Source organism: Penicillium verrucosum, assembly GCF_028828655.1.
Source record: "Penicillium verrucosum strain IBT 35672 chromosome Unknown utg000001l_segment0_segment0, whole genome shotgun sequence".
Classification (NCBI taxonomy): Eukaryota; Fungi; Ascomycota; class Eurotiomycetes; order Eurotiales; family Aspergillaceae; genus Penicillium; species Penicillium verrucosum.
In genome coordinates, this window is record NW_026643210.1 from 11,720,257 (window position 1) to 11,733,920 (window position 13,664).

At 48.9% G+C, this 13,664-nt stretch overlaps 5 protein-coding genes across 5 annotated transcripts; 4 read left to right on the plus strand and 1 right to left on the minus strand.

Annotated features, from left to right (window-relative positions):
• Positions 1–492: 492 nt before the first annotated feature.
• On the plus strand, positions 493–2,052 carry glfB (uncharacterized protein). The gene is made up of 4 exons (XM_057217016.1): positions 493–780; positions 838–905; positions 964–1,595; positions 1,660–2,052. The coding sequence occupies exons 1-4, from the start codon at positions 653–655 to the stop codon at positions 2,026–2,028; spliced, it is 1,197 nt and encodes a 398-aa protein (XP_057078899.1). The 5' UTR covers positions 493–652; the 3' UTR covers positions 2,029–2,052.
• A 1,049-nt stretch (positions 2,053–3,101) lies between these two features.
• Positions 3,102–4,196, plus strand: N7516_004297 (uncharacterized protein; the record flags this gene model as incomplete). The annotated part of the gene is made up of 1 exon (XM_057217017.1): positions 3,102–4,196. One exon carries the CDS (start codon positions 3,102–3,104, stop codon positions 4,194–4,196), a length of 1,095 nt encoding a protein of 364 aa, XP_057078900.1.
• A 1,019-nt stretch (positions 4,197–5,215) lies between these two features.
• Positions 5,216–6,097, plus strand: N7516_004298 (uncharacterized protein; the record flags this gene model as incomplete). Its single annotated transcript, XM_057217018.1, has 1 exon — positions 5,216–6,097. One exon carries the CDS (start codon positions 5,216–5,218, stop codon positions 6,095–6,097), a length of 882 nt encoding a protein of 293 aa, XP_057078901.1.
• Positions 6,098–6,469: 372 nt separating this feature from the next.
• On the minus strand, positions 6,470–8,689 carry N7516_004299 (transcription factor TFIIIB subunit BRF1; the record flags this gene model as incomplete). Its single annotated transcript, XM_057217019.1, has 1 exon — positions 6,470–8,689. The coding sequence occupies one exon, from the start codon at positions 8,687–8,689 to the stop codon at positions 6,470–6,472; it is 2,220 nt and encodes a 739-aa protein (XP_057078902.1).
• Positions 8,690–9,716: 1,027 nt separating this feature from the next.
• On the plus strand, positions 9,717–13,553 carry N7516_004300 (putative copper resistance-associated P-type ATPase; the record flags this gene model as incomplete). Its single annotated transcript, XM_057217020.1, has 1 exon — positions 9,717–13,553. One exon carries the CDS (start codon positions 9,717–9,719, stop codon positions 13,551–13,553), a length of 3,837 nt encoding a protein of 1,278 aa, XP_057078903.1.
• Positions 13,554–13,664: the final 111 nt, after the last annotated feature.

Here is a 13,664-nt window from a genome sequence, read left to right on the forward strand (position 1 = left end):
GTTCTGGTATAACTGGTATAACTGGTATATAAACGAAAACCACTACGTAAGGGAACGGACAAAAATAATAGAGAGAGGTATGCAAAGAGTACAGGTGGCCTTTAGGAAGAGATTGTAATATATGTAACGGTAATTCACATACTAAAAAATTTCCCGGCATTAAAACATCCAGCCTGTCTGTCTTTCTCCTCTCACTTTCTGTTTGCGGCGAGTGGATCTATTCTTTACATACTCCATACTGCTGTTCCTGTTCCTATGCTGTTTTGGTGTTTGGCTTCTGGTCTATTTTCATTTACGTTCAACTGCTTTTTCTTCTCTTAATTTCCCCTTCAAATCCTTCCCAAATTTGAAGTTAAATGTTTGGTGCCGAAAAAAAAAAATAATTACTGCTGAAGTACGTACCCCATTCCATCCCTTCAACCTTCATCATCATTTCTTCATTCACGCTCGTTTTGATTTATCGCTATTCTCTTTTTGGTCCTATCACACACTCGTTAACCTCCGGAGCATTTTAGTGATCATTTCCTTCTAATTTCGCCTTCCTTATCCACCTTTCTCCGTGGCTTCCTCCGCATTTAGTCAAGGAAGCCTGTCCCGGCCACGACCTTTTGAATTTAAGCGCTTTTTATCCGATCAATCTCAAACTTTTACAATGAGCGACGGCGAGAAGGTCCGCGCCTCTGGCGAGACTCCCCGGGAACAGTCTCTGCCTACTGTTAACCCCGCAGCGGAGAAAACAGAGCAGCCCAGCATTACATTCCACCCCGCGGTCTACGTGACGTGAGCAGCATCAAAAGGGAACAGACAGATCGGACAGAATTGCTGATATCTTGATAGTACATGGATCACTTTGAGTTCCACTGTTATCCTGTTCAACAAGTACCTCCTCGACTATGCCAACTTCCGTAAGTCAGATCAGGAGATACAATGCGAGGAAACTGGCATTAACACACTCTTGGATAGGTTTCCCTATCATCCTCACAACATGGCACTTGTCCTTCGCTACTATCATGACCCAAATCCTCGCTCGCACCACTACTATCCTCGATGGCCGTAAGAAGGTCAAGATGACTGGCCGTGTCTACCTCCGCGCTATTGTCCCTATCGGTATAATGTTCAGTCTGAGCTTGATTTGCGGTAACATGACCTACCTCTACCTCAGCGTTGCCTTCATCCAAATGCTCAAGGCCACCACTCCCGTGGCTGTTCTTCTCGCAACCTGGGGTATGGGTATGGCTCCGGCCAACATGAAGGTTCTGGCCAACGTCTCCATCATTGTGGTTGGTGTGGTGATTGCCTCCTTCGGTGAGATCAAGTTCAACATGGTCGGTTTCCTGTTCCAGATCGGTGGTATCATTTTCGAGGCCACTCGTCTGGTCATGGTGCAAGGTCTGCTCAGCTCCGCCGACTTCAAGATGGACCCCATGGTTTCTCTGTACTACTTCGCTCCCATCTGTGCTGTCATGAACGGTGTGGTCGCTCTGTTCTTGGAATTCCCCCACGTCACCATGGACCATGTCTACTCAGTTGGTATCTGGCTTCTGGTTCTCAATGCCGTTGTGGCTTTCCTCCTCAACGTCTCGGTCGTTTTCCTGGTAAGTAATACTTTAGAATTCCGGATCTCAATCCCAAGGGAATCATTATTAACACACTCTACAGATCGGCAAGACCTCTTCCCTAGTCATGACTCTGTGTGGCGTCCTGAAGGATATCCTGTTGGTCGCTGCTTCCATGTTCCTCTGGCAGACTCCCGTCACTGGCCTCCAGTTTTTCGGCTACTCCATTGCTCTGATGGGTCTTGTCTGGTACAAGCTTGGCGGCGACAAGATGCGCGAGTACACTTCCTCCGCCGGCCGCGCCTGGGCTGAGTATGGCAACAACCGCCCTGCGCAGCGCAAATTTGTCGTTTTCGGTGCTGCCGCTCTTATGTTCTTCCTCTTTGTTGGCTCTATGGCTCCCAGTTACGCCAATGACTCTGTTGATCGTGTCAAGGGCTACCTTGGTGGTGCCACTGCTGGCAATGCTTAAATGCACTTGTCAGACCCTTACGCCTTTCGTTTCCTATAAATTGGAACACAGAAATTTCGGCCCGGTGTTCAATGCCACAGTACTCCGTAACCATTCTCCGCTTCAGTGGGCCGGAATGAGAGCACAAGTGGATAAGTGCAAGCATGTGGAGGCATCCGTTCCTTTTCGTCTCTCGGTAACATAGAGACTATCCCTCATGCTTTGTCTTTATGGGCCCTTACGATGCAATGGAAAACTAGGGGCCTCATTTTTGGCTGTTTTATTACCAATCTTTTTTTTTCCAGCCACATTTCTGTGATGTATACAGTGACATGGAAAATGTTGTTGCTGGCGGTGTACTTTTTTTTTTTTTTTTCTACGACTGATTGATATTAGACTTGCAGGAGCTCTGGTGTCGGTCTGCTTTGGACTTGTTCTGTGGTCTCCATGGTTTTTTTTTTCCTTTCACCATTCGTGTCTCTATAGTATCCCAGTAGACTTGAAACTGATATGACCTCATCTCACATACGTGATCTTCTCTCTTTACACGTGATCTGTGGATTTCACGTGATGTAATTCTCCCGGGCCACATCTCCGCTCACCTCATAGGCCAATTGTGGCTGGGCTGGACCCATCCAACTTGGACTCCACCTGAGATGTCTTGGCTGCATGAGCCAATGGTACCCGTTAATAGCGCATGTATCAATACTGTTATGGTCGATCGGATAGCCACTTTTTGGTGGTATATTACCGTTTGACTCGGTACCTCCGCATTTCGCTCATCGATTCATCCACTTCTTCAGATCGTTCTTTCCTGTCTCACGCTCTTACCCTTCCTCTTACTTCGCTCTACTTTTGTTCTTTCCCCCCATTTTTCTCATTTTTCTCCTCCCAATTCTTTCTCTTTTCTTTAGTACCACCTTTCTCTCTCTTCCTATATATATTCTTTATATTCTTTTGCCGAGACATCTTCCACCCTTTACCTCTCGCTCTTACTTCTGTCTCTTCATAGGTGGTTAAAGCTTTGTGTCCTACTCACCTAATCTAACAGAACAGTTCCCCTTGTTTTAAATCCAAGACAATTTCGAACAATAATGTCCCCGATGGTTCTTAATCGTCTCTCGGACGGCCCGGCTACGGTCCTCTCTCCTCCCCGGGAACACGCCTTCGCTCAGTTCTCCTCCCAGTCTTTCCTCGACTCCCCAGGAAGCGTAAACGCCAGCACTGTCTTTGCCAACAATAGCTCTGTGCAGTCTATTCCCTCGAGCTTCGATTTCTCGTCTGCCCCTGCGGCTCCCAAGCCCTCCCGCAAACGGTCCCGTGATGAGGCCACTTTTGAAGAGGCCGTTGTTCCCAGCGCGCCTCTAGGACACCATGTGGCGCCAACACCCAAGGTCAAGCCCATATATGGAGAAGGCATGGTTCTTTTGAACCCACAGACCGGCCTTGCGATCTCTGCCGAGAGCCAGACCGGCACATGGTACGAACAAGAGTCTGAGGTGCAACAGGCTGCCGCTGCACCCGTTTCCTCGCGGTCAAATGCGCTGCTTTCCGATACTGTCGACGTAAGCCGCAAGTCCCAGCGCCTTGATACATCCGCACCAGGTCTGGATGATATTGCGTTGTCCTCAATCCACCAACGTCTAGACAACCCTAGCTCCAACGATCAGCATCGCACTCTCAATGCGGGCCCCGCCCCGCCCGCCGAGCCGCTAGTAGATGATGCCACTCGTCTCCTAGGTATCGGCTGGCAGCGTGTCAACACCGACGGTGACATGGCTCCTGCTATTCGTGGCTGGACCAAGTATATTGACAATCAATACTCGGCCCACCTGCACGACTCTCAGATGCTCATGAAAAGCCGCGCTCTGAATGCTTATCTTGTGGCTGCCACTCCAACTTCTGGACTCTCGCCTGCCTTTTATCTCTTCAGCGAAGACCTCACTCAAGGCCAGCTCGTGGCCTCCTCGTGGGAAGCATGTCTCCAAAATCTTCGTAGCTCCCCCATCATATTCGAGGGCCCTGCTCCCCTCGGAGCTACCGACCGACCTAACGCACAACCCATCTCCTTCAACCCCATGGACACTGGCGTGCCACTTCTCCAGCAAGCCCTGTCCAGCAACCCTCAAGCATCAAGCCGCGAGGAACTGAGTGGAGGCGTGGAAATGGGAATGGAGATCGACTCGTAACTTCTTCCAAAAACGCATCCAATTCCCTTCGATCTCGTTCGATCCGACCCGCCATGATGACTCGACGTCCAACCAATCCGCTCGATCGATCTCGGACCTTTTTCCGACTGTTCTACCATATGTTTCTTCCTTTTTTTTTCAATCTTTCTTTTTACTATTGCTTATTTAGTTATGAGACTCACGCGCCTGACTGACCCAGTCTGGGCCAATTCGTTTCTCGCCCAGTGGAGGGTTTGGTGGGTTTTGGGTGGCTTGGTTTGCTTTCTTTTATGGGAAATGGCCGGCGTCGTAATCTGGGAGTTCTTCAAGTATTCGCCACATGCTTTTGACGAACGTTATTTATCTACAACTATCTTATCTCATTATATCAAAAAGTTTAAAATCATTTCGGGGTTTGGGTTAATGTAGCTTTTGACTGAGCTTTGAAAGCATTTTGTCTCGTTACTTTGAGAAAAGTGCCCCAAAAGGCATGTTTTTAAGTTTGACATATATTTTGGAGTTTCTTCAGATACTTTCGATATAAGAGCATTGCAGACACATAGAAGATATGGCCGAGTAGGTCACAAGTTGGGTTTATTAAGTCTATGCGCGGGTGTATACCTGGTGGCTCTATTGTGATATCCAAGGGAGTGTTGTAGTTCACAAAGAGATAACAGTAGCCCCAGTGTACTATTCTAGTCAACAAACGTTCGGTAATCATCGAGCTAGAACGTCTCAAAGAGTCAAATCCTGTTGTACTATAAGTAGTCAAGTGCCAGAGTTGATGGGACTCTCTATAACTATGGTTACCATCAAAGTATGAATGCAACACAATGTCAACTACCTAGGTAGACATGGAGGATATTTATATCTCAGAGATATCTATACACATATAAATATAAGCTATCTTATAAGCTTTCTTATCTCCATTTTTTACTAATATCTGCTCATACAACCTTCCAAGGTTGGATCTCTTCTGTCCTTTTACACATCCCCAACATCAGTAACGAACCCCTAAAACGAGAGCACCAGAACCCACCATGGAGACAGAGCCTTTTACTTGGGTTGATGCCCAGGAGCAAGAGGATAAAATCAGGATGGGAAGATCGAACGAGCTCAAGGACAGCCGCGAGGCGGACAAATGGAATGAACTTAACATTTTCAAAAGACTTAAAGAGCTGGAGGACAGACATGAGATGGACAAATCGAGTCAGCTCGACATTGCCAAATGGCTTGAAGATCTCGAGGAGGAACGTGAGATAAAAACACAGAACGAGCCGAACATCCTAAAAGGACTCGAAGAACTCGAGAAAGAAGTTAGCAGCCTAAGGCAAGAAAGATCGAGCGAGCGAGATGAGCTCTATCTCTGCCTTATCCAAAGAGTAGAAGACATCGAAGATGTTGTCGAAAGCCTATTCCGAAAGCAACGGAGTACGCGAGATGAAGCCTGCATTCAACGCGAAGCCGTCTTGAATGCATGGTCTAGAGTTCCATCCTCGACGACGGAACATGGGTCTAATGGAACAACCACCTACGAAGGAGACATTCGCACCGATATCCGGGCTATTAATGCCAAAGAAGGGGATGACCCGGAGACTGCTGACCGGTGGAAGACAGTATTTCTCGATCGCTACTCTGTTCAATGGGGAGTTGACTGCGGGAGAGGAAATGAACTATCACATGTTCCTTTGGAGATGATCCGTGTGTTCAACATTAGGGCTCGTGTTATTCATGGCTGGGGTACAACACGCGGTAAGATACTTGATATTTGCGATTACTGGATTAGTCGTTGGAGGTCTGGCGAGGTGACTTACATTCCCTCAAAGGATTACCGTCAGCTATGCCGACTTTATTACGCTTGCCTTTGTGTACGATGTATCGTTTTCTCGTGGCTGAAACGTATGCTTTTATCTGCTTTGTGACCTTGCCTCTAATGTCTCACCAATGTTTGAAAATGATGTTTTATTAATGCTATGATTCTATGGAGGTGTGGTATAACTAATGATAATGATCATTGCAAAATGATCTAAAGGGCTTCATGCTACCCAATTCTAGTGAGTGCTTTGCCTAGAGTATATAGATGCAACCGGGCAAGGTACAATTGCAATCCTTAGAATATTAATATGATAATTCAATTCGGAAACCCCAACGCTCGTGTGGGTGAAAGACATGGTATCATCTCGAAGGCCGCAAAACAGAAGATCAAATATAGCAAGAGGATGACAATCGTATCCCAGTAACTCCAACCGAATGGACATGACAGATGCCCAACAATACTTCCGAGGTCAGAACCCTCAGTCATCATCGTCACCATAATCATAGTCACTTTCGTAATTGCCCGCAAATGCGTCATCGACGCCATCATCCTTCTCATCGTCATCATAATCGTCCTCATCCTCCTCGTCCTCAGGCTCTGCGTCGACCTTATCCAAGGGGCCATCGTTGGCCATGACTGGCTTTGCGTCCTGAGTGGACGGTGGGGTAGGGAGTGGAACGGCAGAACTAGGACGGATGAACTTGGCATCGACCTTGGCATCGAACTTGGCATCTGACGGGGTTGCACGTTGGGATCGTGAGGCTGCTTCTGGCTCGATGCTGGCGCTGCGACGTGAGATGACGCTTTGGCTGCGACTTTGGCTGCGACTCATGCTTCGGGACTTTGCGTCCTTTGCGTCTCCTCCTTCGCCGCCGTACAAGGTGTCCAAGAGAGAGTAGTTAATCTTTTTACTGTAACCTCGGCGCTCCAGCATGCGACGTGTCGCCTCAGCCGGTGTTGAGGCACGGGAGCTGCGGCCATCTTCCCCCTCACCCTCCAGATAAGTGACATCTCCAAGGCGGCCACGGCGACGCTTGCGTGGTTTGCGAGGGGTGCCTCCTCCGGTTGACTCTTCCAGGGCCCGCTTTAGGGCTTTTGCTTGTTGAATGCGGAGGTACTCCTTATTTTCTGTCACCCAAATCGACTCCTTGATCTCGACTTCAGCAGGTAAGAGCAGACAATTGGCGACTTCGGGGTCATCTTCAAACTCGGCAGCATCAATTTCAGTGCTGTCGGAAACGGTGGGCCGTGGCGGTTGGTCGGAGCCAACACTCTCAATCAGATTTGATCCTTGAGCAAGCATAGACCGCATTTCATCTTCAAGTGCCGCCTCAGATGCAACCTGTTCGGCAGAAGGTTCTGGTGTGGGTTGTCGCTTGCCTTTGCCCTTGGAGTGGATCGGCTCGTTTTTGATATCTTCAACGACTTCATTCACTGCCTTGGCAATTACTGATGCACGTCGGCCGTGACTATTTGCAGTCAAAGCCGGGTCGATAGGGAGACTGGGAATAGCGAAACCGTCGGCATCTATACGAGGAGGCTGCACTGATTCTGCTTCACTTTCGGTTGGAGAGTCGTCATCTTCGAGTTCCGCCGCGGTCTCTGGCACCCTTTTGACGCGGCTTTTCCGACCTTCTCGCCCGCGAGTGAAGGCCGGGGGATCGTGAGTGTTCTCTAATTGGACCGAACGGAATTGATCAACCGTCAATTCACCACTCTCGGTGGAACCGAACTCGTTCAAACGCTGGCTGATAGTGGTTTCTGTCACTTTGACAATATAGACGACCTCACGTACAGTTCGGCGGAAGTTGTTCATGCGCGCGGCAAGAATCAGCGCGGCACCACAGAGACCAGCTGGGCGTCGACCGGTGGTCATCCAATCACGGTTCATTCGTTGAACGATCCTGACTGCTTCTCCGGCCACCGCCATGAGAGATGTTCCGAATTCCAGCTGCTTAGCGAAACGATAAATCAGACTTTCAGGATCGATGGGGTTCATGAGAAAGACATTGCCGCCTAGGCGGAGTTCATCGAGAAGTGCCTTGTATGTACGACCAAGTTTGAAGACATTGATCATCAACACATCCGCGAAATCAATCAGCATGACAGTATTGCCATTTTGACGACGGCACGCAATGTACAAGCACACTGCAGCTACCGTCTTTGTACGACGACCTTGGATAAAGTTTAGACCGACGGCAAGCTTAAATACCTGACCGGCGGCCTTGGTCGCACTTTCCGGAATAGTTAATGCTCGTGAAAGTTGGAGCATATATCGATTTCCGTTTTGTTCGGTCATTTCCCGACTCTCCATGGCGCCACCGCGCTGGAAACCTGGACCATAGCTACGTACGTGTGTCTGATCTTCTCCGACGAAAGATCCCTGCACAACAGCAGCACCGGACGAGGCTTCACCGAACGTAACTTCAGAAACAATGTTGTTCTCACTGATCACAGTACCACAGCCTGTACAGACCTTCATGCCTCCATCATCGACAATATGCGGAGCAGGGCACCCCGGGTTTGGACAATTAGATGTTTTGGGGTGTGTTGTCGGGCGGGGTGGTTGAGGACGTCCAATAGCAGTTGGACGATTGATAGGAGTCGAGTTGGGAGGTTTTAGACTGGCCAGTCGTCCCACAGGAGGCCGGGGGCCGCGGGGAGGGATTGGACGCGCGCCGGATCTGGGCGCCGACATTTTGGTGGAAGTAAAAAGTAAGAGGTTTCAGAGGTTGAATGTAGACAGGGGCACTCGTTGGAGGCCGAGTCCTCACAGCCTCGGAATTTCTTAAATGGGCGTCGCGCAGCTTTTTTTTTTTTTTGCACGAAGGGTTTATCGACTGTCACGAGAATCGCGATAAGGATGGAAGTGGAAGTGAGAGGAAAAAGTATTCAACCTGCTTATGTAATTGAAAGCTGTAGAGCTGGATTCGAACATACAACATAAAGTTGTATTGATTGGATATTGACAATAGAAAGTTTGATTCAAATACAAATGGACAATTTGGTTCAATTGATTTCTTTGATTGATTGTCTATTGTTACATGAATGGCTGATCTGATGGGGATTCTACTTTGTATTGACTGATCACATGACTTTAATTGATTTATGACACGCTAGCCTAATTAGGCTTAGTAGAATATGGTCCTTCGTCGCCCCCTCGCCCCTCAGTGCCTGAGGTTCGTGGATGATCCATGATCACCGGCAGCACAGCATCATCAGACTTGATACTCCACACACGTGGAACGGTTACTTTCACAATGTTAATACGATAATCCGGCCTCATTCCTGATTGCCAGCCTTGAGACTAGTGGCATACTACATAGGGACCGCAGGGGTCATGATCAAGATGTCTGGAATGCGGTATTTGTGCGTGGTTTGGAGGAATCGCGCACAAATGGCGCATCTTCACCATGTTTCAACTTATCCACCCACTTCTAGGATTTTCCTTTCTTTTCTTTCTTAATGAAATATAGTATTGCATTGCAAATCAATTCCAGTTCCCAGCTTTTGCTTTATATGAGAAATCGCCGCTGGTTGCTCTTCCCTTTCTTTACCTTGATCCCAGGCCGCTCTGTAAAAATCGAATCCCGACAACTGCCTCTTTCAAACCTGGCTTGAGCAAGACCCTTCAAGTATCGAATCTGCAATCTGCGGAGGCTTTGCAAGGATCAATATATCCCACACTATACTTCGTCTTTGAGCCGCAGAAATCTCTGTCAATTATGTCTTCAGGACCCAAGATCCACTCCTCCGATCTGGAGGCAGCCCATCAAGACTTCGATACCCAGACCAGTGTCTTCTTTGTATCGAATGTGCACTGCGCATCATGCGTTACATATATCACGGAAGTGCTCTCTGAGACCCCTTCAGTCAGAAATATCGAAGTCACAATTTTGACGCATGAAGTGCGTGCGAGCCACAGCACCACCGTTCGCCCGGCCGACCTCGTCAACGCGCTGATTCATGCCGCGTTCGAAGTACACTATGTAACGACATTTGACCAACGAGGAAGGCTCATCGCGGAACTCGACACCTCTTCTTGGAACCACCGCGGCTCCACGCTGTTCTCCTCCCCGCGAACCTCTGTTTCTAGTATCTCATCGAACATTAGAGAGCGAATTCAGACCAGCAGACATAAACGACATATTGCCAACTGCGATGCGTGCAGGAAGGAAGAACTAGAGACATTTTCTCGTCCTTCTTCTTCTCGAACGGAGCTAGGACTTTTGGACGAGAAGTCCTCACAGAGTCCCTTCCGCCCATTGAACAAGTACCACGAACAAGATATAACCACTACAAAACTTCAGTCAACTCCGGAGAATGCTGTGCAGGAGAATCGTCGCTCATTTGCCACCTCTGAATCAAAAGTTCAACCCGATGTGTCTACTCCAGAACTACCGACAGAGATAGCAGAACTTCCCAGTCCGTCCGTTGAATCAACCGAGGAGTTCACCGCACAGATTAGCGTTGGAGGAATGAGCTGCGCATCGTGTGCCAACAGTATCACCGCACAAGTCCAACAGCTTGAGTTCGTGAACAAAATCACTGTCAACCTTCTCACCAACAGCGCAACAGTAATCTACGCTGGGCCTCGCAATAATATTGACAAGATTGTTGAGCAAATCAATGATGCTGGATTTGAAGCATCTCTTGACGAGGTGAACCAGACACCGAAACCACCGGCATCTACAGAGCCGGCAGCAAACTATGTCAGCGAGATTGCAATCACCGGCATGACCTGTGGCTCTTGCGTCGGAGGGGTGACTCGAGGACTTGAAGAACTTCCTTTCATTCGCGATGTGTCTGTGAACCTGCTTTCCCATAGCGGAAAGGTGGAATTTGAAGGCCGAGACAATCTTGATAAAATCATAGAGAGGATCGAAGACCTCGGATACGACGCCACCGTCAACAGCATCTCCCCATTGAAAGGTAGCACCGAAAAGCTCAGCACTGCTCAGATCCGAACTATCTCTATACATGTGGATGGAATGTTCTGTCACCATTGCCCACAAACCGTTCTTGGGGCAGTGAACTCGCTTCCCGGTATCACCATCGAGGAAGCACTCTCCGAGAAAACCCCCATTCTCAAAGTCGCCTATACCCCACAGCCACCTTTACTCACAATTCGCACAATAATCTCGGGGATCAATTCGGCGAATGACAATTTTCGCGCGACTGTCTATCACCCGCCTAGCATCGAAGACCGATCGCGTGCGATCCAGCATCATGAAAGGAGCCGTCTGTTGGCGCGATTGCTTTTCGTATTTATCAGTGCCATCCCGACTTTCTTTATAGGCATAGTATTCATGTCGCTTGTCTCGTCTGAAAACTCTGTTCGAATTTATCTGGAGCAAACTATGTGGTCTGGCAGTGTCACCCGCATCGAATGGGCGCTGTTTATAATGTCAACTCCTGTCATGTTTTACGGCACTGATGTGTTCCATACCCGGGCTATGAAGGAAGTTTATGCGCTTTGGCGGCCTGGAAGTCGAGTGCCGATCCTTCGGAGGTTCTACCGTTTTGGTAGTATGAACCTTTTGATCTCTGCAGGTACATCAGTGGCCTATATCTCATCCCTGGCGGTTCTTATCGTTGATGCAGTTGTGGGTACCAAGTCCAGCCCTCATAGCACGACTTATTTCGACTCGGTTGTCTTTCTGACTCTGTTCATTCTTGCTGGTCGATTCCTGGAGGCCTACAGCAAAGCCAAAACTGGCGATGCTGTTGCATCTTTAGGCAAGCTTCGACCTTCAGAGGCGCTGCTGTCTGATGAAACCTCCGAAGATGGAGTGAAGCGTACGAGTGTTGACCTCCTAGAGGTTGGTGACGTCGTCAGTATTCCTCACGGCGCGTCGCCTCCTGCAGATGGAGTCATCGTCGATAGCGCGTCATACCAATTCGATGAAAGTTCTTTGACCGGAGAGTCGCGACCAGTCAAGAAGACAGCCGACGACATAGTCTACACAGGCTCAGTTAATGTCGGCCAGCCGGTACAGATCCGTATCACTGAGCTAGGTGGTTCATCTATGCTTGATCGAATCATTGCCGTAGTTCGTGAGGGACAAAGCAAGCGTGCACCTCTTGAAAGAGTTGCTGATCTTCTCACTTCGCATTTCGTTCCTATTATCACTCTAATCGCCATTTCGACTTTCGTTATCTGGCTGGCGCTTGGCCATTCTGGCGTGCTCCCCGCAGATTATCTCGATGTCGCACATGGCGGCTGGACATTCTGGGCGCTCGAATTTGCGATTTCAGTGTTTGTGGTGGCTTGTCCTTGCGGCCTGGCCCTTGCAGCCCCTACGGCGCTGTTCGTTGGAGGTGGCCTGGCAGCGAAGTATGGTATCCTGGTTAAAGGTGGGGGTGAAGCCTTCCAAGAGGCCAGTCGCTTGAATGCAATCGTCTTTGACAAGACAGGCACATTGACTGAGGGTGGAAGTCTGAAAGTTTCTGAGCATGAAGTTCTGACCAATGACCCAGAAGTTGTGAAAGTCGCATGGGCTCTGGCTCGGAAAATGGAAGAGAGCAGCAACCATCCGATTGCGCAGGCAATCACTGAATTCTGCAAGACACAACAATCTTTCTCTGTCAAGTCCTCAGACGTTCATGAGATTTCCGGGCAGGGCATGAAAGGAACTTTTACTGTGTCTGGCTCCGAGCAGGAAACGCAATATGAAGCTGCAATTGGCAATGAACGTCTTCTCAAGAGTCTACTGTCCCTCGAAATAGACACGTACTTCGTTTCCAACCTGCTGGCGAAATACCAGTCATCAGGAAAGTCGACTGCAGTTCTCTCACTCCGTCAAATATACCCTCCACCCACCGAACCATCTAAGTTCATACCCGCCATTATCTTCGCCACGTCAGACACGATTCGCCCGGAAGCTGTCGACATAATCTCTCAGCTTCAGAAGCGTCACGTCGATGTATTCATGTGCACTGGCGATAACCAGACCACCGCCCATGCCGTCGCGGACATGCTAGGCATCCCACGTTCCAAGGTGATGGCCAACGTCCTGCCAGCGGAGAAAGCCAGCTTTGTTCGTCAGATTCAAGAACGCTCTCTGAATACAACACCAGATGACGGCATTGCCACATCGAGTTCAAACCCACCACGTCCTATTGTCGCTTTTGTCGGCGATGGAGTGAACGACTCGCCTGCTTTGGCAGCAGCAGACGTGAGCATCGCTATGGCATCTGGCTCCGACGTTGCTATCAACTCTGCCAGCTTCATTCTACTCAACTCAGATCTCAGCACGATTTTGCAGCTGGTCCTGCTCAGTCGCCGTGTGTTCAATCGAGTCCGTATGAACTTCGGCTGGGCGGTCGTCTACAACCTCTGTTTGGTTCCGGTTGCTGCTGGTGTGCTCTATCCTATCGTGAGTGGCCACCATGAGAAAACGATTGATGGCGAGATGATCATGGCGAATGAGCACTGGAGACTAAGTCCGGTGTGGGCTGCTCTGGCTATGGCATTGAGCAGTATTTCTGTTGTGCTGAGTAGCTTGGCTTTGAGGATTGATAAAGAAAGTATTATGAAGATTGTGAGATGGAAGAGGTAGGCATTATGTATGGTATTCATTTATTTTATTTTGGCGTTAGGTTTGTATCTAATACATATATGAATTAAATCGGCACTCAAGTCTGTTCCAAATTAGCCTCGACACGAGAAC